Below are 21,741 nucleotides of genomic sequence, written 5' to 3' on the forward strand. Positions count from 1 at the left end.
TTAGGTTACCCTTTTTTTCTCCATGCACATCCAAAGCTGAATTTAGAACGGTGCTGGTTTTGTATTAACATAGTACATGGTAGAACTTCACTGTCTTCCCAGAGAATACGACTGCGGAGTCTAGAGGAACTGAAGGCACCTTCCAAATACATGTTTTAATTTTACTTTGGATGTGGGTGGAGAAGAAAAAAATGTGAAATATACCCTCTTCTGAAATGTATCATCTCTGTGCGTTTAATGGCAAAGCCATATGTTTTCGCACTTCATATGCTCCTACGTACCCAGAATCCCCCATTGTTGAGATTTATCACAAGGATATATAATCCACCCCACAGGGGTCACTCACAATTCACGGCTCAGAGCATGCACGTCTGATATAATATCCAGATACCGACACCCAGCTCCACGGCCGGCAGTAAACGCTGCTCAGGTAACTTAATCAGAGCGAGCTCTTTCCATTTGGCACGTTGAGGTCACAGCGCCTGACGAGGAATGCTGCGTTATTTCACTTTATGGCGGCCAAACCGACGGTTTGTAGAATATCAGGAATTTGGATGCGGTGTCACTGAGTCAGATGCTGAAGAGTGTCACAGTTCTGCTGAACAGACCATTCATGGGGAGCCCGGACTCCACAAACAAGCCTTATCTGGGGCTGAGTGGACCTTTCCTGTGCAAAACACAGGTGTAAAGCGAGAGAAGGAGGTCATTCATTCATGGAAAGCCTGTGTCTGTCTAGTGAGAAAAGCACAGTAAAGTTCCACGCTCTACGGTCTGACAAGGTGGCGGATAATGAGATTTTCCAGACTATTAGAAGGTTAATATCCTGGATTCATATTAGACGCCTCCAGCCCTTGCAAAAATGTTCATTCTACTCCCCGTCGCTGAGCTGAAGCTACTTCGTTCTTGCTTATATATTTTTTTTTGGGGGGTTATGAGATTAGGAATTACGGACTGTTGGGTTTTGGATTACAGTACTGCAGCCCTTTAGAACACATAGCCAATGGCAGTAAATTTCCACCTTAGGCTACTTTCACATTAGCGTTTTTCTTTTCCGGCATAGAGTTCCGTCACAGGGCCTCTATACCGGAAAAGAACTGATCAGGCATATCCCCATGCATTCTGAGGGTACTTTCACACTTGCGGCAGGACGGATCCGACATGCTGTTCACCATGTCGGATCCGTCCTGCGGCTATTTCGCCGTGCCCGCGGACCGCTGCTCCGTCCCCATTGACTATAATGGGGACGGGGGCGGAGCTCCGGCGCAGCACGGCGCTGCACGGAGAAAGGCCGCCGGACTAAAATTACTGCATGTCAGGCTTTTTAGTCCGGCGGCTTTCTCCGTGCACCGCCGTGCTGCGCCGGAGCTCCGCCCCCGTCCCCATTATAGTCAATGGGGACGGAGCGGCGGTCCGCGGGCACGGCGAAATAGCCGCAGGACGGATCCGACATGGTGAACAGCATGTCGGATCCGTCCTGCCGCAAGTGTGAAACTAGCCTGAATGGAGAGTAATCCGTTCAGGATGCATCAGGATGTCTTCAGTTCAGTCATTTTGACTGATCAGGCAAAAGAGAAAACCGTAGCATGCTACGGTTTTATCTCCGGCGAAAAAAACTGAAGACTTGACGGAATGCCGGATCCGGATTTTTTTTCCATAGGGATGTATTAGTGCCGGATCTGGCATTCAAAATATCGGAATGCCGGATCCGTCCTTCTGGTCTGTGCATGCGCAGACCTTTAAAAATGGAAAAAAATAAAAAATACCGGATCCGTTTTGCCTGATGACACCGGAAAAACGGATCCGGTATTGCAATGCATTTTTCTGACTGATCAGTCAGAAAAAATGACATGCGTTTGCATACAGTTTGCCTGTATGCAACGGAACTGCCTGCCGGAATCAAACAACCAAAGTGTGAAAGTACCCTAAAAGGGGTTGTCCCTCAAAAAATATTGCACAGTTTTCAAACCAGCACCTGGATCTGAATACTTTTGTAATTGCTTGTAATTAAAAATGTTGCATAACCACTGAGCTATTCAATAAAATGTATCTGTATAGCGCCACCTGCTGTTTGTTCTTTTCTTATTTCTTTGTCCTGATCACTGAGAAGGCCGCACATGCTCAGTTTCATCCTTCCACTGCCTCCTGAACTGTGATAGGGAGAACTGAGACACGCCTTCTGAGCTGTGATGGGGAGAGCTGAGACACGCCTCCTGAGTTGTGATAGGCAGAGTATTTTTTCGTTAATCATTGGATAACCCCTTTAAGAATATATTGCTTAAAGGGTTCTTTAAAATGTATAACCTATCCTTAGAACAAGTAACCAATATAGACTCTCTCTGCACCCTTTGGGATCAGATGTTTGAGGGGGCTGCAGTGATCTGGAGAGTGCCAGCAGGGGTGCACCTAGCCTTTCTGCCGCCTTTGGCGAAAACTAAAATGGCGCCCCCACATGCCAATTTCTTAACCTAACCCCTTTGCCACAATGAAAGCGGTCATTGCCCATACCCTTCTGCTGCCCCCCTCTTACCCCTACCTGGTGCTGCCTGAGACCTCACCTGGCCCCATTGGTGGTGCACCCCTGAGTGCCACGTTTCCTTGTATTGTTTATACTGCACAGCTCCATATTTCTAGTAGTGGGCATTTACTATAGTCTTTTATATACGACTCAGTCACGATATACTGTCATAGTAAAGTTTGTATCACTTATGTTGTACTGAACCTGACTTATATTATTTATCATACTCCAGAGCTGCATTCCTAATTCTGCAGATTTCTTAATCTTTTCAGTGTCTGTTCAGATGCGGCTCTGCAAAATGTTACCTTTTAAACCAGACATTGTACAGAAATCACTCGCTATGTTTTAGCTGCTCAGCTTAGCTGTTATGCTTCTCCACACGACCGTATCTGTTTTGCTGTCTGCAAATCGCGTATCTGCAAAATATGGATGCCGTCTGTGTTCATCCCGTAATTTTCACGGAACCCACTGTAAAAAAAGCCTATTCTCTTATGCAAAATGGACAAGAATAAGACAGGTTCTATCATTTGCAAACCTATACAAATAAATGGGTCTGTGTGCGATCTGCCAAATATGGTCGTGTGCATGAGGCCTTAGGGGTACGTCTGACAACAGGATTTTTACCTTTTTTTAAATAATAATAAGAAGAAGAAGAATTAACAGCTGAACTTTGAATACAGCTGTGAAGTAAGGGCCTTTTTTACACACTGGTGGGCCCAGTGCAAAGGTTTTATGAGAGTGCTTCCCCTTCACCCCATGAACATTGTTCAGTATATTCTGATATCTTCAGTCACTTACACATTATAAAAGCAATCCTGTTTAGTTAGAGACCATTTCACAAGTGATTGGAATTATTATTATTTTTTTTTTGCCATTTCTTCTCTATCCGGCCCAGACTGCCATGACAGCTTCTTGAGGCCATAACTCATCTTTGTAGAATTTTCTACCAGACTTTTCCGGCTCCTTGCTTTTTCAGCACCCCATACAAATTCTACATCCTACTGCTTACTCTGAATGCTGTACTTGCTGCTGTCCCAATACTGCACCTGTAAAGTGCCCCCAGGTACTGTACAGAGATTCAGAATAGTGCCGCACAGAAAGCAACCCATAATAAGTGTCCCCTTACATTCACTATATTTGGCATATTGTCTGCAGACTCTGAAGTAAATAGACCCCTGTACAGACCCCCAGGTCAGATCTGTAAAATAACAGCAGATGCTAGAATAAACACATACCTCAGACCAGAAGAACAGACAGAAAAGATGGATGAATTATTTCTATTCAGTATTTTTGCTTATTGGCACACATCGTGAAATGTTTTATTTTTTTATTGTTTTTGAAAATCTTGTGAGACTTAAGTCAGAATATATTTACAGGGTTATCAAGCCGGGGGCACACAATATTGATATATTATTCTTTAGAATTTCTGATGGATGAGATTTCCACACCTGTTTGCAGAGTTCCACTTTCTCAAGTAGAAGCAGGCGAGACGCTGAGGGTACTTCCACACTAGCGTTAAAGTTTTCCGGTATTGAGTTCCGTCCTAGGGGCTCAATACCGGAAAAAAACGCTTCAGTTTAATCCCAGTGCATTCTGAATGGAGAGCCATCTGTTCAGTATGCATCAGGGGGTCTTCAGTTCAGTCCCTTTTACGGTATTTGGCCGGAGAAAATATTGCAGCGTGCTGCAGTATTTTCTCCAGCCAAAATTCCGGAACACTTGCCGGATTGCCAGATCCGGCATTAATTTCCATTGAAATGTATTAATGCCGGATCTGGTACCAAGTGTTCCGGTTTCCCAGTCTGCGCATGCACAGACCTTTAAAAAAGATAAATACGGGATCCGTTTTTCCGGATGACACTGGAGAGACGGATTCAGTATTGCAATGCATTTGTCAGACGGACCCGCATCCCGATCCGGAAACAAATAATATCAGTTTGCATACGGATTTCTGGATCCAGCAGGCAGTTCCGGATTCTTCTAACGCTAGTGTGAAAGTACCCTTAGTGCTAGAAAAGCTAAACTGGGGGAAGTCCGGCTTAAGAGACGTGCTCGACAGGAGGAATGGAATAAAACTCGGCACAAGTTTGTGGTTTCTGGCCCCAGATTTGTATTCACCACATACGCTTTCATGGCTCTCAGCAATCGGATGCTGCAGGGTGGCGCCTACATTTATATGTTTTGTATTTTTTCTCCACTTTAAAGAGTCCGTCACCAGGAAATTTAGCTGTGAAGCCAGGCACAATGTCTTGTAGGACTAGCTAAGATTAATGTAATAATATCTTTCACTAAGCGATCCGTTGCTTCATTCTGGAGAAAAAGAACTTTTAACCAATATGCAAATGAGCAGTTAAGTGCATCGGGGGCGTGCCCAATTGCTCCTCCTGCTTCCTCTGGCAGTCCCTCCCTCTCCTTGATTGACAGGGCCGGGTTCCTGCATAGTGATCTTGCCTGAACCCATCAAACAAGAAGGAAAACTGAGAACCGGCAGAGGAAGCAGGAGGAATTAGGGTGCACACATAGTTTGGGTCCGCCCTCAGTGCACCTAACTGTACATTTGTATATGGGTTAAAAGTACTTTTTCTCCAGAATGAAGCAACAGATCGCTAAGTGAAAGATATCATTACATTCAGCTGAGCTAGCCCTGCCTCCACTTCTGGCTTTGGTTTAAAAAACTGCACCAATAGCTGCATAGTGTGAATCAGGCCTAAAAGAGAGAAGTCATGTTTATGTATCTCACATATATTGTAATGGGGAGTGACAACAAATGCGTGGCTGTCTCCATACTGCTGATCAGTGAGGGCCCCAGTCGTCCGATCATGCATACTTTTGTAAGGCAGACTATACACATTAAAGGGGTTTTCCAGTTTGCATCAACATCCTTTAAAATAACCATTTATTAAGCTAGCTATAATTTTGTAATGTATTTCTTTTACCTTTATTGCTCCTATCTCCCATTCTGGGCTGTGGTCACATGGCCATGTCCATGCAGCTCTTACTTCCCGTGATGTTGTGTCCATAGGCGGGGCAGTGATGGGGGAGTTTCTATGTAACTTGCTGGGTGGGAGGAGCTATAAAAAGGCTGGTCGTTATTAGGGGTGGTGCTGGAGCTGTGGCAGAGGAAGGAGAAGTGCATCATGGGTTTGGTTGGATGCAGGAACAGGAAGTGCTACATAAAGGATGGAAAGAAATCAGGGGGGTTGTTTTACATGGTGAAAATGGGTCACGAGAGTCCAAATTAGGGGACAAAAAGGGAAGACCCCTTTAATGTCAGCTTGGTGGGACCAGCTGACAGTTTTAAGGCTTCATGCACACGACCTTTCCGTTTTTTGCGGTCCGCAAAACACAGAAGCCACACGTGTGCCTTCCCCAATTTGTGGAACGGAACAGGCGGCCCATTGTAGAAAAGCTTATTCTTGTCCGCAAAAAGGACATTTTTCGGGGCCACGGAACAGAGCAAGAGATGCGGACAGCACACCGAGTGCTGTTCGCATCTTTTGCGGCCCCGTTGAAGTGAATGGGTCGTGTGCATGAGGCCTAATGTGTATTGGGGGCTCCTGGCTCTCCTTCGATACTGGAGGAGAGAAGGATCGGTCTGCTGGGGGGCGACAAGCCACCCTAGAGATGTCTGGTAGCAGCTTTCTCCCCTCTTGGCAGAGCATGCATGTGCATGGGAGGATCAGGAGATATAGTGAAAGTTCGGCAGACAGAGATCCCATGAGTATGGCCGGCTTTAGTAGACAATTAGTAGAAAAATTGTGATCATTTTGCCCTTCCACTTATAAACAGGGAATGCTTACAGAAAATGAGCAATCCCTCAGCAACGTCTGTAATTCATCTACATATATATGATGTGACGCGGGTGTGGATCATATTGGAGGCTACAACCAGAGGGAATTCCCGTTATACACACACCCTGAGGGCTTCACGCAGCAGCTTCTGGCAATGTCGTCAGCCTATGTCCACTCCTGCTCCGTCACTTCATTCTTTTCTTAGCCTGTGTCCTTACCAACCTTTGTTTTTTTGGCTATTATTTATGCCACTCCCTTCCTTCCTATTGAACTGGCATTTTTCTCCTCTTCCCATGCAACTTTTTTTTTTTTTTTCGGAGACGTAAAACTTTTGGGATATATCCAGGTTGAATAGAAACCCGAGCCAGCCCATTATGATTCTCCTTAGATGGAAATAGCTGCTGAGAAACCGCATACCTTCTGCGGAGGCTCGAGGTCATATTGTGAGGCTCGAGGCCTCACTTCCACCTGTGTCATTTGTTGTGGGGTAGACAATGAAAACTCCGGCTCTGCCGTTAAGGTTGCACACTTTTAGGAAGTAGCGTTAAAGTGTTTGTGCTCAAAAAGCTTCCTCCTTCTTGAATCTTATTATCTGGACACATAATAGCCCTACGACTTGCCAGCTTCATACTTATTTGTGTTCCAGCCCAGATTAGAGGCCTTAATAGTCATCGAAAAATGGCTCTTACAGTGGGAAAGATACTTAGGCAGGCCTCCTGTGGTCTGGCGTGGTTGGCGGTGATAGTATCAGAACATGGCGCACATAAACTTGACAGGTAGAGGCTTTCTTCCGAAAAGTTGTAAGACTAAGGCTAGGGCTCCATGACATGAGGATTGCATCATCAATGGGGGGGAGGTAACGACATGCCGTCTCCCGCGACCGCAATGCGAATGTCACACAAAAAATCGAATTTGGAATTTATGGTCGCAGCTCACACACAACTTTGCCATCATAGACCGCAAGGCGAGTTGCCAGCAACCTTTCTGCCATTTGGATGGTTTCTCACACTATGTTAGAACTTTCTTTAGAACCTTCAAATGTCAGGAATACTGCCAAAGTCTGGCATATATCACCCATTGACTCCCAGGAAAAAAATAAAAAGTATTCTGCCCAGTATACAAATTTTTGTGGAATGCTTCTACTGACAAAAGTGTTGTCTACTTTTCTAAAAGTCATAAGTTACACCATCGGAGGCCAAATGGACAATCTTTTGGTCTCTGTAGGGTGAAGGAAGCCCTATGCACTCATGATGTGAACAGCGACTAAATGGTTAAAACTCTTCTATTGTCAACTCTTGGACTTGAGTCTGATACCTGATCTTCATATGGTCAAGAGCAGGGGTGTAACTATAATTCATAGCGGCCTATAGCAAACTACAATGGGGCCCCCACCACCTAGTGCAGAGATCGGCAACCCGCGGCACCCCAGCTGCTGTAAAGTACAACTCCCAGCATGCACACTTAACCTGGCTGTTCTTGTAACTCCTGCAGAAGTGAAAGTAGGATTCTGGGAGTTGTAGTTTCAGAACAGCTGGAGTGCCGGAGGTTGTTGATCCCTGACCTAGTGTAAGAAAATCAAACCAGCAGCATAAGTAGCAAAAATTATAGGTCTGTATAATATCAGAAAATGCACATTATTGCAAAAAGCCACCATATTGGTATTCCCCACAAAAAGGTACAATGTTCTTGCTTGCATCTGATTGGGCCCTCTCAACCTCTGGGCCCCACACCAAGTGCTATGGCTATAGTCAAGGCCCATGGTCAAGAATTTGAAAGCCTCTGGTTGGATTACTTTCCAGAGCTAATATTGACTGGTGTGTATAGAAGGAGAAGGAGGTCCTCCATTTGGAAAGACCTGGAAGGTTATGAATTTTGCGGGCAGGAAGTTGTATACTGCACTTCCCCAACCGTGGTCGCCTTTGTCCCTGGAGATCAGCAATGTCTGCAGATCACTTGTGGTCAGTGCGAGGGATGGGTTGCAGATCCCTCCATTGCGGACAATAGAGATTGTTTCCAGCAAAGTTTGCCAATCAGTTCTCATATTTTTCCTCTAAAACCATAATTCTAAAATCTGATGTGACTTAATGGGCTTGTCTGAGGTTAGTAGAAGGGTCTGCTATATTCCTGCCACAGTGCCACTCTTGTCGGTAGGCTGTGTCTGGTATTACAGCATTGAGTCGTGTCCTTCTAAATCCCATTTGTCACCAATTACTACAGAGCGTACTGGTTTGTCATGCGTCGTCGATTAGTCAGTGATTGTGACTGGTCAGAGTCCAAACTGAAAAGGTCCACAAGCTCCAGCGCTTAGACTTTTTTTTAGTGCTAGGGCTGGGCTGTCCTCCTCCTGCGGAGGATCTCAAAACCTGACCAAAACGGTTCTGTTTTGATTACACATGGATGCAGGATGCATCTCTTTAGTTGGGTGAAATCGAAATGGAACAAACCCCATCTGTCACTAAATACATTGAAAATCAATGGGTGGCGGATCCGTTTTTTTAGGATCCGGTTTGTTCCGTTTTGATGACCGGACACAAAACCAGAAGCTGATGGAGCGGAAGGCATCCTGAACGGATTTCTTTCCATTCAGAATGCATGGGGACACAACTGACCCATTTTGGCCCGGTTTTGAGAACCTCTCCCGGATCTCAAAACCGTAATGCCAAAACGCAGGTGTGAAAGTTGCAGTGCCTATGGCGAATGTATCCATGATGCCCCATGCAGCCCACGAATGCCATATGCTGGGAAAGTATTCATCATCATTTTTTTAATTTTTTTTTAACTTTGTTAGTCTTTAAAATGCTTTTTTTTTGTTGTTTTTTACTTTGTGTAGTTTCAGTATACTTTTTTTCTTCTTTTTTTTCTACATTCCATGCCATATGTTGCAGCCTTCCAACAGAGGTATACATCAGGGAATACTTCCAATGTGTATTTCCAACAGAAGAAGAAAAATGATTGCGAACAGAATCTTATTTGTAACCTATAAAAATATGATAGATGAAATTCAAGTCCATGGCTTGGCTCGTCAATAATTTCCCATATTTCTTTTTTGTTTCTTTCCAGTCTGCAGCCCGTTTGCCGGGAATACCTCAGGACACCGTACATGAATGTAAGGAGAGGCTGGAGCAGAGTCCCTGTAAGGAGCTTTTTAAAGACTGCACTAGGTAAGTGGGGGATAGAGGGAAATATTAAATGTCTTGGGCTCAGATTTGCATAAATTGATTATTTCTTTGTTTTCTTTTTTTAGCTTTTTTATTTGGGATTGGGGGGGGGGCGTAGGTTTTTGTGCTCAGACAAGTCAGCGTGACTTATGTCTAGTATACTAGATGTGGAGTCTTTGACAGATCTGATTTAACCACAGCTCCGTGGCATTTACATGTAATTGCATCGTTTTATACATTTGGATGTGTACATTCTAGAGATTTACTATTACAGAAGAAATAAATCATCTAGTATGACGTCACTACATGTCAAGGAGCGAGACTTGTAGAGTAGAAATGTCACTCTCCCACCCAACATGTGCTCCTGAGATCTGTTTTTCCGAAACAGCAGATGTGAAAATATTTGACTATGTTGACACATCTGGAAATGACCTAAGACCTTTCCACTGCTGATCCGTCTATGTACATGATGATTATGGTTTTTACTTCTCTGTAAAATGGATGCGTGTTCAGTGATCAACACTGGGCAGTGTCTCCTAAATTAATATAGACGTATAGGGTTTTCAGATAGGATATACTGTGATGGGGCCTAGTTATTGCAGCAGGGTTTGGGCTGCCTCCTCTTGTTCCTCCAGAGTGCATGCAGCCTCCTCTTGTTCCTCCAGAGTGCATGCAGCCTCCTCTTGTTCCTGCAGAGTGCGTACTGCCTCCTCTTGTTCCTGCAGAGTGCATGCAGCCTCTTGTTCCTGCAGAGTGCGTGCTGCCTTCTCTTGTTCCTGCAGAGTGCGTGCTGCCTCCTCTTGTTCCTGCAGAGTGCATGCAGCCTCTTGTTCCTGCAGAGTGCGTGCTGCCTTCTCTTGTTCCTGCAGAGTGCGTGCTGCCTCCTCTTGTTCCTGCAGAGTGCATGCAGCCTCTTGTTCCTCCAGAGTGCATGCAGCCTCCTCTTGTTCCTGCAGAGTGCGTGCTGCCTCCTCTTGTTCCTGCAGAGTGCGTGCTGCCTCCTCTTGTTCCTGCAGAGTGCGTGCTGCCTCCTCTTGTTCCTGCAGAGTGCGTGCAGCCTCTTGTTCCTGCAGAGTGCGTGCTGCCTTCTCTTGTTCCTGCAGAGTGTGTGCTTCCTCCTCTTGTTCCTGCAGAGTGTGTGCTGCCTCCTCTTGTTCCTGCAGAGTGTGTGCTGCCTCCTCTTGTTCCTGCAGAGTGTGTGCTGCCTCCTCTTGTTCCTGCAGAGTGTGTGCTGCCTCCTCTTGTTCCTGCAGAGTGTGTGCTGCCTCCTCTTGTTCCTGCAGAGTGTGTGCTGCCTCCTCTTGTTCCTGCAGAGTGTGTGCTGCCTCCTCTTGTTCCTGCAGAGTGCGTGCTGCCTCCTCTTGTTCCTGCAGAGTGCGTGCTGCCTCTCTGTCTGCAGAGTGCGTGCTGCCTCTTCTTGTTCCTGCAGAGTGCGTGCTGCCTCTTCTTGTTCCTGCAGAGTGCGTGCTGCCTCTTCTTGTTCCTGCAGAGTGCGTGCTGCCTCTCTGTCCTGCAGAGTGCGTGCTGCCTCTTCTTGTTCCTGCAGAGTGCGTGCTGCCTCTTCTTGTTCCTGCAGAGTGCGTGCTGCCTCTTCTTGTTCCTGCAGAGTGCGTGCTGCCTCCTCTTGTTCCTGCAGAGTGCGTGCTGCCTCCTCTTGTTCCTGCAGAGTGCGTGCTGCCTCCTCTTGTTCCTGCAGAGTGCGTGCTGCCTCCTCTTGTTCCTGCAGAGTGCGTGCTGCCTCCTCTTGTTCCTGCAGAGTGCGTGCTGCCTCCTCTTGTTCCTGCAGAGTGCGTGCTGCCTCCTCTTGTTCCTGCAGAGTGCGTGCTGCCTCCTCTTGTTCCTGCAGAGTGCGTGCTGCCTCCTCTTGTTCCTGCAGAGTGCGTGCTGCCTCCTCTTGTTCCTGCAGAGTGCGTGCTGCCTCCTCTTGTTCCTGCAGAGTGCGTGCTGCCTCCTCTTGTTCCTGCAGAGTGCGTGCTGCCTCCTCTTGTTCCTGCAGAGTGCGTGCTGCCTCCTCTTGTTCCTGCAGAGTGCGTGCTGCCTCCTCTTGTTCCTGCAGAGTGCGTGCTGCCTCCTCTTGTTCCTGCAGAGTGCGTGCTGCCTCCTCTTGTTCCTGCAGAGTGCGTGCTGCCTCCTCTTGTTCCTGCAGAGTGCGTGCTGCCTCCTCTTGTTCCTGCAGAGTGCGTGCTGCCTCCTCTTGTTCCTGCAGAGTGCGTGCTGCCTCCTCTTGTTCCTGCAGAGTGCGTGCTGCCTCCTCTTGTTCCTGCAAAGTGCGTGCTGCCTCCTCTTGTTCCTGCAGAGTGCGTGCTGCCTCCTCTTGTTCCTGTAGAGTGCGTGCTGCCTCCTCTTGTTCCTGCAGAGTGCGTGCAGCCTCTTGTTCCTGCAGAGTGCGTGCTGCCTTCTCTTGTTCCTGCAGAGTGCGTGCTGCCTTCTCTTGTTCCTGCAGAGTGCGTGCTGCCTCTTCTTGTTCCTGCAGAGTGCGTGCTGCCTCGTCTTGTTCCTGCAGAGTGCGTGCTGCCTCGTCTTGTTCCTGCAGAGTGCGTGCTGCCTCTTCTTGTTCCTGCAGAGTGCGTGCTGCCTCTTCTTGTTCCTGCAGAGTGCGTGCTGCCTCTTCTTGTTCCTGCAGAGTGCGTGCTGCCTCCTCTTGTTCCTGCAGAGTGCGTGCTGCCTCCTCTTGTTCCTGCAGAGTGCGTGCTGCCTCCTCTTGTTCCTGCAGAGTGCGTGCTGCCTCCTCTTGTTCCTGCAGAGTGCGTGCTGCCTCCTCTTGTTCCTGCAGAGTGCGTGCTGCCTCCTCTTGTTCCTGCAGAGTGCGTGCTGCCTCCTCTTGTTCCTGCAGAGTGCGTGCTGCCTCCTCTTGTTCCTGCAGAGTGCGTGCTGCCTCCTCTTGTTCCTGCAGAGTGCGTGCAGCCTCTTGTTCCTGCAGAGTGCGTGCTGCCTTCTCTTGTTCCTGCAGAGTGCATGCAGCCTCTTGTTCCTGCAGAGTGCATGCAGAGTGTGTGCTGTCTCCTCTTTTTCTTACAGAGTGTGTGCTGTCTCCTCTTGTTCTTACAGAGTGTGTGCTGTCTCCTCTTGTTCTTACAGAGTGTGTGCTGTCTCCTCTTGTTCTTACAGAGTGTGTGCTGTCTCCTCTTGTTCTTACAGAGTGTGTGCTGTCTCCTCTTGTTCTTACAGAGTGTGTGCTGTCTCCTCTTGTTCTTACAGAGTGTGTGCTGTCTCCTCTTGTTCTTACAGAGTGTGTGCTGTCTCCTCTTGTTCTTACAGAGTGTGTGCTGTCTCCTCTTGTTCTTACAGAGTGTGTGCTGTCTCCTCTTGTTCTTACAGAGTGTGTGCTGTCTCCTCTTGTATCTGCAGAGTGTGTGCTGTCTCCTCTTGTATCTGCAGAGTGTGTGCTGTCTCCTCTTGTATCTGCAGAGTGTAAGCTACCTCCTCTTGTATCTGCAGAGTGTGTGCTGTCTCCTCTTGTTCCTGCAGAGTGTATGCTGTCTCCTCTTGTATCTGCAGAGTGTAAGCTACCTCCTCTTGTATCTGCAGAGTGTGTGCTGTCTCCTCTTGTTCCTGCAGAGTGTATGCTGTCTCCTCTTGTTCCTGCAGAGTGTATGCTGTCTCCTCTTGTTCCTGCAGAGTGTATGCTGTCTCCTCTTGTTCCTGCAGAGTGCATGCTGTCTCCTCTTGTTCCTGCAGAGTGCATGCTGTCTCCTCTTGTTCCTGCAGAGTGTATGCTGTCTCCTCTTGTTCCTGCAGCGTGCATGCTGCCTCCTCTTGTTCCTGCAGAGTGTATGCTGTCTCCTCTTGTTCCTGCAGAGTGTATGCTGTCTCCTCTTGTTCCTGCAGAGTGTATGCTGTCTCCTCTTGTTCCTGCAGAGTGTATGCTGTCTCCTCTTGTTCCTGCAGCGTGCATGCTGTCTCCTCTTGTTCCTGCAGAGTGCGTGCTGTCTCCTCTTGTTCCTGCAGAGTGCGTGCTGCCTTCTCTTGTTCGTGCAGAGTGCATGCAGCCTTCTTTTGTTCCTGCAGAGTTTGTGCTGTCTCCTCTTGTATCTGCAGAGTGTAAGCTACCTCCTCTTGTATCTGCAGAGTGTGTGCTGTCTCCTCTTGTTCCTGCAGAGTGTATGCTGTCTCCTCTTGTTCCTGCAGAGTGTATGCTGTCTCCTCTTGTTCCTGCAGAGTGTATGCTGTCTCCTCTTGTTCCTGCAGAGTGTATGCTGTCTCCTCTTGTTCCTGCAGAGTGCGTGCTGCCTCCTCTGGTTCCTGCAGAGTGCGTGCTGCCTCCTCTGGTTCCTGCAGAGTGCGTGCTGCCTCCTCTGGTTCCTGCAGAGTGCGTGCTGCCTCCTCTGGTTCCTGCAGAGTGCGTGCTGCCTCCTCTGGTTCCTGCAGAGTGCGTGCTGCCTCCTCTGGTTCCTGCAGAGTGCGTGCTGCCTCCTCTGGTTCCTGCAGAGTGCGTGCTGCCTCCTCTGGTTCCTGCAGAGTGCGTGCTGCCTCCTCTGGTTCCAGCAGAGTGCGTGCTGCCTCCTCTGGTTCCAGCAGAGTGCGTGCTGCCTCCTCTGGTTCCAGCAGAGTGCGTGCTGCCTCCTCTGGTTCCAGCAGAGTGCGTGCTGCCTCCTCTGGTTCCAGCAGAGTGCGTGCTGCCTCCTCTGGTTCCAGCAGAGTGCGTGCTGCCTCCTCTGGTTCCAGCAGAGTGCGTGCTGCCTCCTCTGGTTCCAGCAGAGTGCGTGCTGCCTCCTCTGGTTCCAGCAGAGTGCGTGCTGCCTCCTCTGGTTCCAGCAGAGTGCGTGCTGCCTCCTCTGGTTCCAGCAGAGTGCGTGCTGCCTCCTCTGGTTCCAGCAGAGTGCGTGCTGCCTCCTCTGGTTCCTGCAGAGTGCGTGCTGCCTCCTCTGGTTCCTGCAGAGTGCGTGCTGACTCCTCTGGTTCCTGCAGAGTGCGTGCTGGCTCCTCTGGTTCCTGCGGAGTGCGTGCTGCCTCCTCTGGTTCCTGCAGAGTGCGTGCTGCCTCCTCTGGTTCCTGCAGAGTGCGTGCTACCTCCTCTGGTTCCTGCAGAGTGCGTGCTACCTCCTCTGGTTCCTGCAGAGTGCATGCTGTCTCCTCTTGTTCCTGCAGAGTGCATGCTGTCTCCTGTTGTTCTCGCAGAGTGCGTGCTGCCTTCTCTTGTTCGTGCAGAGTGCATGCAGCCTTCTTTTGTTCCTGCAGAGTTTGTGCTGTCTCCTCTTGTATCTGCAGAGTGTAAGCTACCTCCTCTTGTATCTGCAGAGTGTGTGCTGTCTCCTCTTGTTCCTGCAGAGTGTATGCTGTCTCCTCTTGTTCCTGCAGAGTGTATGCTGTCTCCTCTTGTTCCTGCAGAGTGTATGCTGTCTCCTCTTGTTCCTGCAGAGTGTATGCTGTCTCCTCTTGTTCCTGCAGAGTGTATGCTGTCTCCTCTTGTTCCTGCAGCGTGCATGCTGCCTCCTCTTGTTCCTGCAGAGTGTATGCTGTCTCCTCTTGTTCCTGCAGAGTGTATGCTGTCTCCTCTTGTTCCTGCAGAGTGTATGCTGTCTCCTCTTGTTCCTGCAGCGTGCATGCTGTCTCCTCTTGTTCCTGCAGAGTGTATGCTGTCTCCTCTTGTTCCTGCAGAGTGCGTGCTGCCTTCTCTTGTTCGTGCAGAGTGCATGCAGCCTTCTTTTGTATCTGCAGAGTTTGTGCTGTCTCCTCTTGTATCTGCAGAGTGTAAGCTACCTCCTCTTGTATCTGCAGAGTGTATGCTGTCTCCTCTTGTTCCTGCAGAGTGCGTGCTGCCTTCTCTTGTTCGTGCATGCAGCCTTCTTTTATTCCTGCAGAGTTTGTGAAGAGTGTGTGCTGTCTCCTCTTGTTCTTACAGAGTGTGTGCTGTCTCCTCTTGTTCTTACAGAGTGTGTGCTACCTCCTCTTGTATCTGCAGAGTGTGTGCTACCTCCTCTTGTTCCTTCAGAGAGTATGCTGTCTCCTCTTGTTCCTCCAGAGTGCATGCTGCCTCCTCTTGTTCCTGCAGAGTGTATGCTGCCTACTATGGTTCCTGCAGAGTGCATGCGGCCTCCTCTGGTTCCTGCAGAGTGCGTGCTGCCTCCTCTGGTTCCTGCAGAGTGCGTGCTGCCTCCTCTGGTTCCTGCAGAGTGCGTGCTGCCTCCTCTGGTTCCTGCAGAGTGCGTGCTGCCTCCTCTGGTTCCTGCAGAGTGCGTGCTGCCTCCTCTGGTTCCTGCAGAGTGCGTGCTGCCTCCTCTGGTTCCTGCAGAGTGCGTGCTGCCTCCTCTGGTTCCTGCAGAGTGCGTGCTGCCTCCTCTGGTTCCTGCAGAGTGCGTGCTGCCTCCTCTGGTTCCTGCAGAGTGCGTGCTGCCTCCTCTGGTTCCTGCAGAGTGCGTGCTGCCTCCTCTGGTTCCTGCAGAGTGCGTGCTGCCTCCTCTGGTTCCTGCAGAGTGCGTGCTGCCTCCTCTGGTTCCTGCAGAGTGCGTGCTGCCTCCTCTGGTTCCTGCAGAGTGCGTGCTGCCTCCTCTGGTTCCTGCAGAGTGCGTGCTGCCTCCTCTGGTTCCTGCAGAGTGCGTGCTGCCTCCTCTGGTTCCTGCAGAGTGCGTGCTGCCTCCTCTGGTTCCTGCAGAGTGCGTGCTGCCTCCTCTGGTTCCTGCAGAGTGCGTGCTGCCTCCTCTGGTTCCTGCAGAGTGCGTGCTGCCTCCTCTGGTTCCTGCAGAGTGCGTGCTGCCTCCTCTGGTTCCTGCAGAGTGCGTGCTGCCTCCTCTGGTTCCTGCAGAGTGCGTGCTGCCTCCTCTGGTTCCTGCAGAGTGCGTGCTGCCTCCTCTGGTTCCTGCAGAGTGCGTGCTGCCTCCTCTGGTTCCTGCAGAGTGCGTGCTGCCTCCTCTGGTTCCTGCAGAGTGCGTGCTGCCTCCTCTGGTTCCTGCAGAGTGCGTGCTGCCTCCTCTGGTTCCTGCAGAGTGCGTGCTGCCTCCTCTGGTTCCTGCAGAGTGCGTGCTGCCTCCTCTGGTTCCTGCAGAGTGCGTGCTGCCTCCTCTGGTTCCTGCAGAGTGCGTGCTGCCTCCTCTGGTTCCTGCAGAGTGCGTGCTGCCTCCTCTGGTTCCTGCAGAGTGCGTGCTGCCTCCTCTGGTTCCTGCAGAGTGCGTGCTGCCTCCTCTGGTTCCTGCAGAGTGCGTGCTGCCTCCTCTGGTTCCTGCAGAGTGCGTGCTACCTCCTCTGGTTCCTGCTGAGTATAGGCTGTCTGCTCCAAATTCTGCAGAGTGTGTGCTGACTCCTCGTTCCTACTATTCCTACAGTATATTGTCCCTAAAGTAGCCCCCCATGCTATCAGGTGGTGCTCTGTCCCTGCACTGTATGCGGGCTGTCCTCCAGTTCCTGCGGTTTTATAGAGTGACATTTTCAGGCTCTTGACATATCACAGAGAAGGGTTTTGATAATCTGTGGAGCTTTTCTGTTTTGTTCACCTTTTTGATTTTTACTTCCCTCCTTTCGTACATTTTTTACTCCTCTCGGGGAAGCCGTGTGCGTTGCTTCAGTTTAGTTTTTCCAATGCATATGTTTTTGTTTATTTCCATCATTATGTTCAGACCACTCCTCTCTTTCCATGATGCGATGGAATTTTCTACTAGTGTTTTTAATACTGGAGATAACGTTATTAAGGAAGGGTTCCCACGTCACTTTTTAGCAGCTGTTCCCTTCCATATTCAGGGGGAACAGATACCATAAAGGGCTGGAATGAGAGATTTTTCCCGTTTTGATAGTGAGCCCTGAAACCGTTCTCGGTTACCCTTCTCCCATCTCTCATACACATTGCATAACAAGTAGGGGGCAGCAGTGAGCGGATGTAATGTGTAACTGAGTGTACGTGAGGGGTTATCGTTCAGGTTTAAGCACACATGGATATCAGGATCACCTTTAAACAAGTGACGTTCATTGTTTGCAACTTAAACCTGTGTACATTGTGGAGAGATGTGACTTTTGGTCGAGGATAGCCTGCTCTGGAATGCCTGCCGAATCTTGCATTGGACAAATCTTACTGGGTTTGCAAAGAAAGAAGTTCACTTATCAGATAATCTGGCAAATTCTGTCATGGGTCTTCTCTTTTTATAGCTGACTGTAGCTTCTTTTTTTTTTTTTTTTTTATCATACAGAGCTCCGAATCCCTTACATAGACATACATTAGATTTTAAAGGGATATGTCGCCATTAAATTCACCAGGCATAATGGCTTGTAGGACTAGAAATCTAATGATACCTTTCACTTAGAGAGCAGTTCTGGGGGGAAAAAAGTACTTTTAATTCATATGCAAATAAGCAGTTCAGTGCACCGAGGGCGGGCCCAAGCCACTCTGTGCACCATTGCGCCTCCTGCTTCCTCTGCTAGCCCCACCCTCTTTTTTTCTGATGGAAAAGGCCAGGTTCCTGCATTGTCATCTTACTTGGCCCTGTCAATCAAGAAGGAGAGGGAAAGAGTGGGAAGATTACAAGAGATATGGGCCCTCCCTCAGTGCACTTAACAGCTCATTTGCATATGGATTAAAAGTGCTTTTTTTTCCGGAATGAAGCAATGGATTGCTAAGTGAAAAATATCTTTAAATTCAACTGAGCCCTACAGGCTTGGTGTCCATGTAGATTTCTGTGCATTTCTTCACCAGATCCACAATAGAAAATGCATGTGTTGCTTGCGGTTTTTGGTGCAGATCTGATGCCGTTTTGCCGCAGATCTCGCCCTTGCATTGAAAAGGGTGAAATCCGCACAAAAGAATTGACTTTCTGCCAGATTTTAAGTCCGCAAAATCATCATGAGATTGGTCTCATCTCATACCCTCTGTATTGGGCCCTGAACTCCCAGCACTGCCGGGTCACATAGCATTGTATTGATTTATGATGCTATGTAACCCTTTCAGTTCTGGAATGTATTGGATAACACTGACAGCATTATGTCAGTGTCATCTAATACATTCCAGAACTCTATCAATATAATGCTATGTGACCCCGGCAATGCTGGAAGCAGGAGCTGCGCTGCGGACTCGCAGCGTGACACTCGCTCGCGTTCTTTTGTGCACATGTAATTCTATATAATAAAACCTGCATGTTGCATTGCCTTATCCTATCAATCCATAGAATAAAGGTAACCACATGATCAAGTGTAAATTTAAAAATAAATAAAATGTGGATGTTTTTTTTGGTTTTTGGTGTTTTTTCCTCCTCCCTCAACATTTTTGGAAAAATAAATAATAAAAATAATAAAAAAAACAGTTAAAGCTGTCTGAACGCAGGAGTGCAAAAGCAAAAAATAAAAATCCTGTGGCCCTGCATGGCATCATATAGTCTGACCTTTTTCAGGGAGTATGAAGCTGGTGGAGGCCAGCAAGTGGAGTTAGGCCGCTTTCACACAGTCAGTATTTTCTATGTGATTGATCAGTGATTTTCTTTAGAGATTGTGCGACAAAACCAGGAGCGGAGCTAGCCTTACACATTAGGTGTATATTGGCGGAACCATCTAATGTGTATGGGAGGAGATGAGGGTCACGCAAGTTGGATTTTAACCGGTGGATTCTTTTTTTTTTTTAGGCCTCAGGCACACGACAGTGCGTATTTTGCGGGTCTGCAAAGCACGGATACCGTTCGTGACGAATCCACATTTTTTTTGCAGACTTTTGACTTCAGAGGGTCCGGGGGCCACAATTTGTGGCCAAGTATAGGACATGTTCTATCTATTTGCAGAACGGACATGCAGAAAGCACACGGATCATCGGTTTCGCAAAAAGAAAGAATATGTCCGCAAAATTTGAAGTCCATGGGTCAGCCATAAAAATGTTGACTGTGCACGGACCGCATCCGTATTTTACATATGCGCGGTTTGCTTAGGAGCGATAAGCCTGTCTGGAAGCAGCCTTCTCCCCGTTCACCACGCATGCATGCTCGGCCAAGTCATACAGTCATGTACAGGACACCAGAGTGCGTGTACGTGTGTCTGCATGTATTTGTATAGCGTGCATTTTCCATGGCATTTTCCATGGCAGTCTGGTTTTCCGCAGGACCAGTTTATAAATGATTAGCCTCCGCCTGTGACCTTTTTATCAGGAATCTGGAGCAGCCCTGATTACACGTGTTCTGTGTGAATGGAATGTGTGTCCTTTCGCTGCGTGCGGTTCCACTGGTTGTTTTCCTTTTAAGACCTTTACTATGACTGACGATATTGATCCACATTGTGGCCTATAGGTTCAGATATGCCCCCTGCCGCTTACATACATTGCTTCAGTTGCTTAGGTCACTGGCATATTTGTATACGTGAAATTTACTGGAAATTCGGTTGCAGTTTTTGCTGTAGATTTGCCGTAAATGTCACTTTATGTAAGGCCTCGTGCATGCTGGCCATGCCCGTGATGCACGGACACCGACTGTGTGCCCGCCGTTTGCAGACGCGGACCCAGTCACTTGAATGGGGTCTGTAATCCTCACCGCAAAAAAATAGTGCATGCACTACTATTTTTGGCGGTGCAGAGGCACGGACCGAAAATCCACGGAAGCACTCCATATTGCTTCCAATCCGGGCCTTCATTCCACAATGCACCGTGCCTCCCGGATTGCGTACCCATTTCGGTGAATGATACGATGCGCACACGGCCGGTGACCGTATATTGCGGACCCGCGCGGCCGGCACACAGTCATGTGCATGAGGCCTAAGGCAAAGGGTGATATGCGCTGTGAATATCCACAGCATAAATTGACATGCTGCAGAAATAAAATTCCCCTCCGCTGGTCAATTTACGCTGCAGATTTCTATTTTTTTATTTTTTTTGCAGCATGTAGCTAAGATTTTAAGAAATCTCATCCACTTTAATGCTACAGTACAACGCTGCAGATTTCCTGTACGCAAATGCTCCAGCATCGAATCCACAGTGCTTACGCCATTTTTGTAATCAATTTTTAGGGAGCTGAAAACACCTCAAAGGATGTGAGACTGGTCCCTTGACAATAAGCCGATCACAACGATCAGCTATAATCTGTGAGGAAACTGGTAGTGAGTGTTCCATTTCCCTGCAGCGCCACCACAGGAGAAATAAAGCATTGCACAGTACCCATTAAAATGCAGGATGGCTCAGGTCCTCCAAAGCGAGAGCCACACTTTGTAACTAGTCTCCACTTTGACCACGAGATGCTGAACAGATATCCCCTTCCACTAGCTAATACAGTAATTCCCTAACAGGGTAATTCACAAAGGATTTTACAAGCTGGACATCCCCTTTAACATGCTTGGTATGTCTACAGAGTAGAGACAGTTACATTTTTTCAATTCTCACCACTTTATTATTACTTTATTGTTGTCATTTTAGTCTTCAGAGTGCTGCCCCCTTGTATTACTGCTTATCATATACTATCAAGGACAGGCCGGAATTAGGGCTGCAAGCCTGGGTGGAGGCCTGGTATGACGGGGGCTTGGAGGGAGTGGAGCCTGGGACGTAAGGGGTTAAGGAGAAGGAATAGTGATGGGAAGGGGGCTAGGGATGGGGTCTAGGGCTTAAAAGGGGTAGCAAGGGCGGGAAAAGGGGCAGCAAGGGCAGGAAAAGGGGCCAATTTGTAGAGAAAGCAGTGTGGCAGCAGCCCCCACCCACCCTCCCTTGTATTACTGCTTATCATATACTATCAAGGACAGGCCGGAATTAGGGCTGCAAGCCTGGGTGGAGGCCTGGCATGACAGGGGCTTGGCGGGAGTGGAGCCTGGGAGGTAAGGGGTTAAGGAGAAGGAATAGTGATGGAGAGGGGGCTAGGGGAGGGGTTTAGGGCTTAAAAGGGGTAGCAAGGGCGGGAAAAGGGGCCAATTTGTAGAGAAAGCAGTCTGGCAGCAGCACCCACCCACCCTCCTTTTTGGGCTGCGGTTTTGCTTGGGTTAATGCGGGTGTCTTGGGGCGTTAAAAGATTGTGTGGTAGGGCTGGGGTGGTTGCGAGTGGATTGAAGTTTGGTCAGGCAGAGGTTGGTTGGTGGGTTTTGTCATAGCGGCCTGGGTGGTGGTGGGTCCTTGGAGTTGGTGGTTATGGTGGCCCTGGCGTGGTGGGGAGGGAGCCAAAGGGGGCTATGGACTCCCAAGGTATTGGTTTTGGGGTGTGATATGACGTTTGTTGCCCTTGGTTACCGGTTTCTGCCTCAGCTGGCGTTTATCAGCTAGAGATAAATAAATGAGGGCGAGGCAGTTATACGTCATTTTACGGGGCTCCAAAGACCCTCCCCGTGCTGTCATTTCTCTAGGTTCTTGGTAAGTTTCTTGGGGCGGGGGCCTTCAGGTGGGAAGGCCTTGGGTTAGTTATTTTTA

The 21,741-nt window shown here is 48.7% G+C and overlaps 1 protein-coding gene across 2 annotated transcripts in view; it reads left to right on the forward strand.

The window, feature by feature from the left end:
- The window catches only part of GRK4 (G protein-coupled receptor kinase 4), a 186,513-nt gene that overhangs the window by 129,734 nt on the left and 35,038 nt on the right, over window positions 1-21,741 (forward strand). For both annotated transcript variants that reach the window (XM_044295702.1, XM_044295694.1), the window contains exon 5: window positions 9,367-9,467. In XM_044295702.1, coding sequence (XP_044151637.1) covers window positions 9,367-9,467 — 101 coding nt within the window. The remainder of the gene's footprint in view (window positions 1-9,366; window positions 9,468-21,741) is intronic.

Source organism: Bufo gargarizans, chromosome 1, assembly GCF_014858855.1.
Source record: "Bufo gargarizans isolate SCDJY-AF-19 chromosome 1, ASM1485885v1, whole genome shotgun sequence".
In the NCBI taxonomy this organism is placed as follows: domain Eukaryota; kingdom Metazoa; phylum Chordata; class Amphibia; order Anura; family Bufonidae; genus Bufo; species Bufo gargarizans.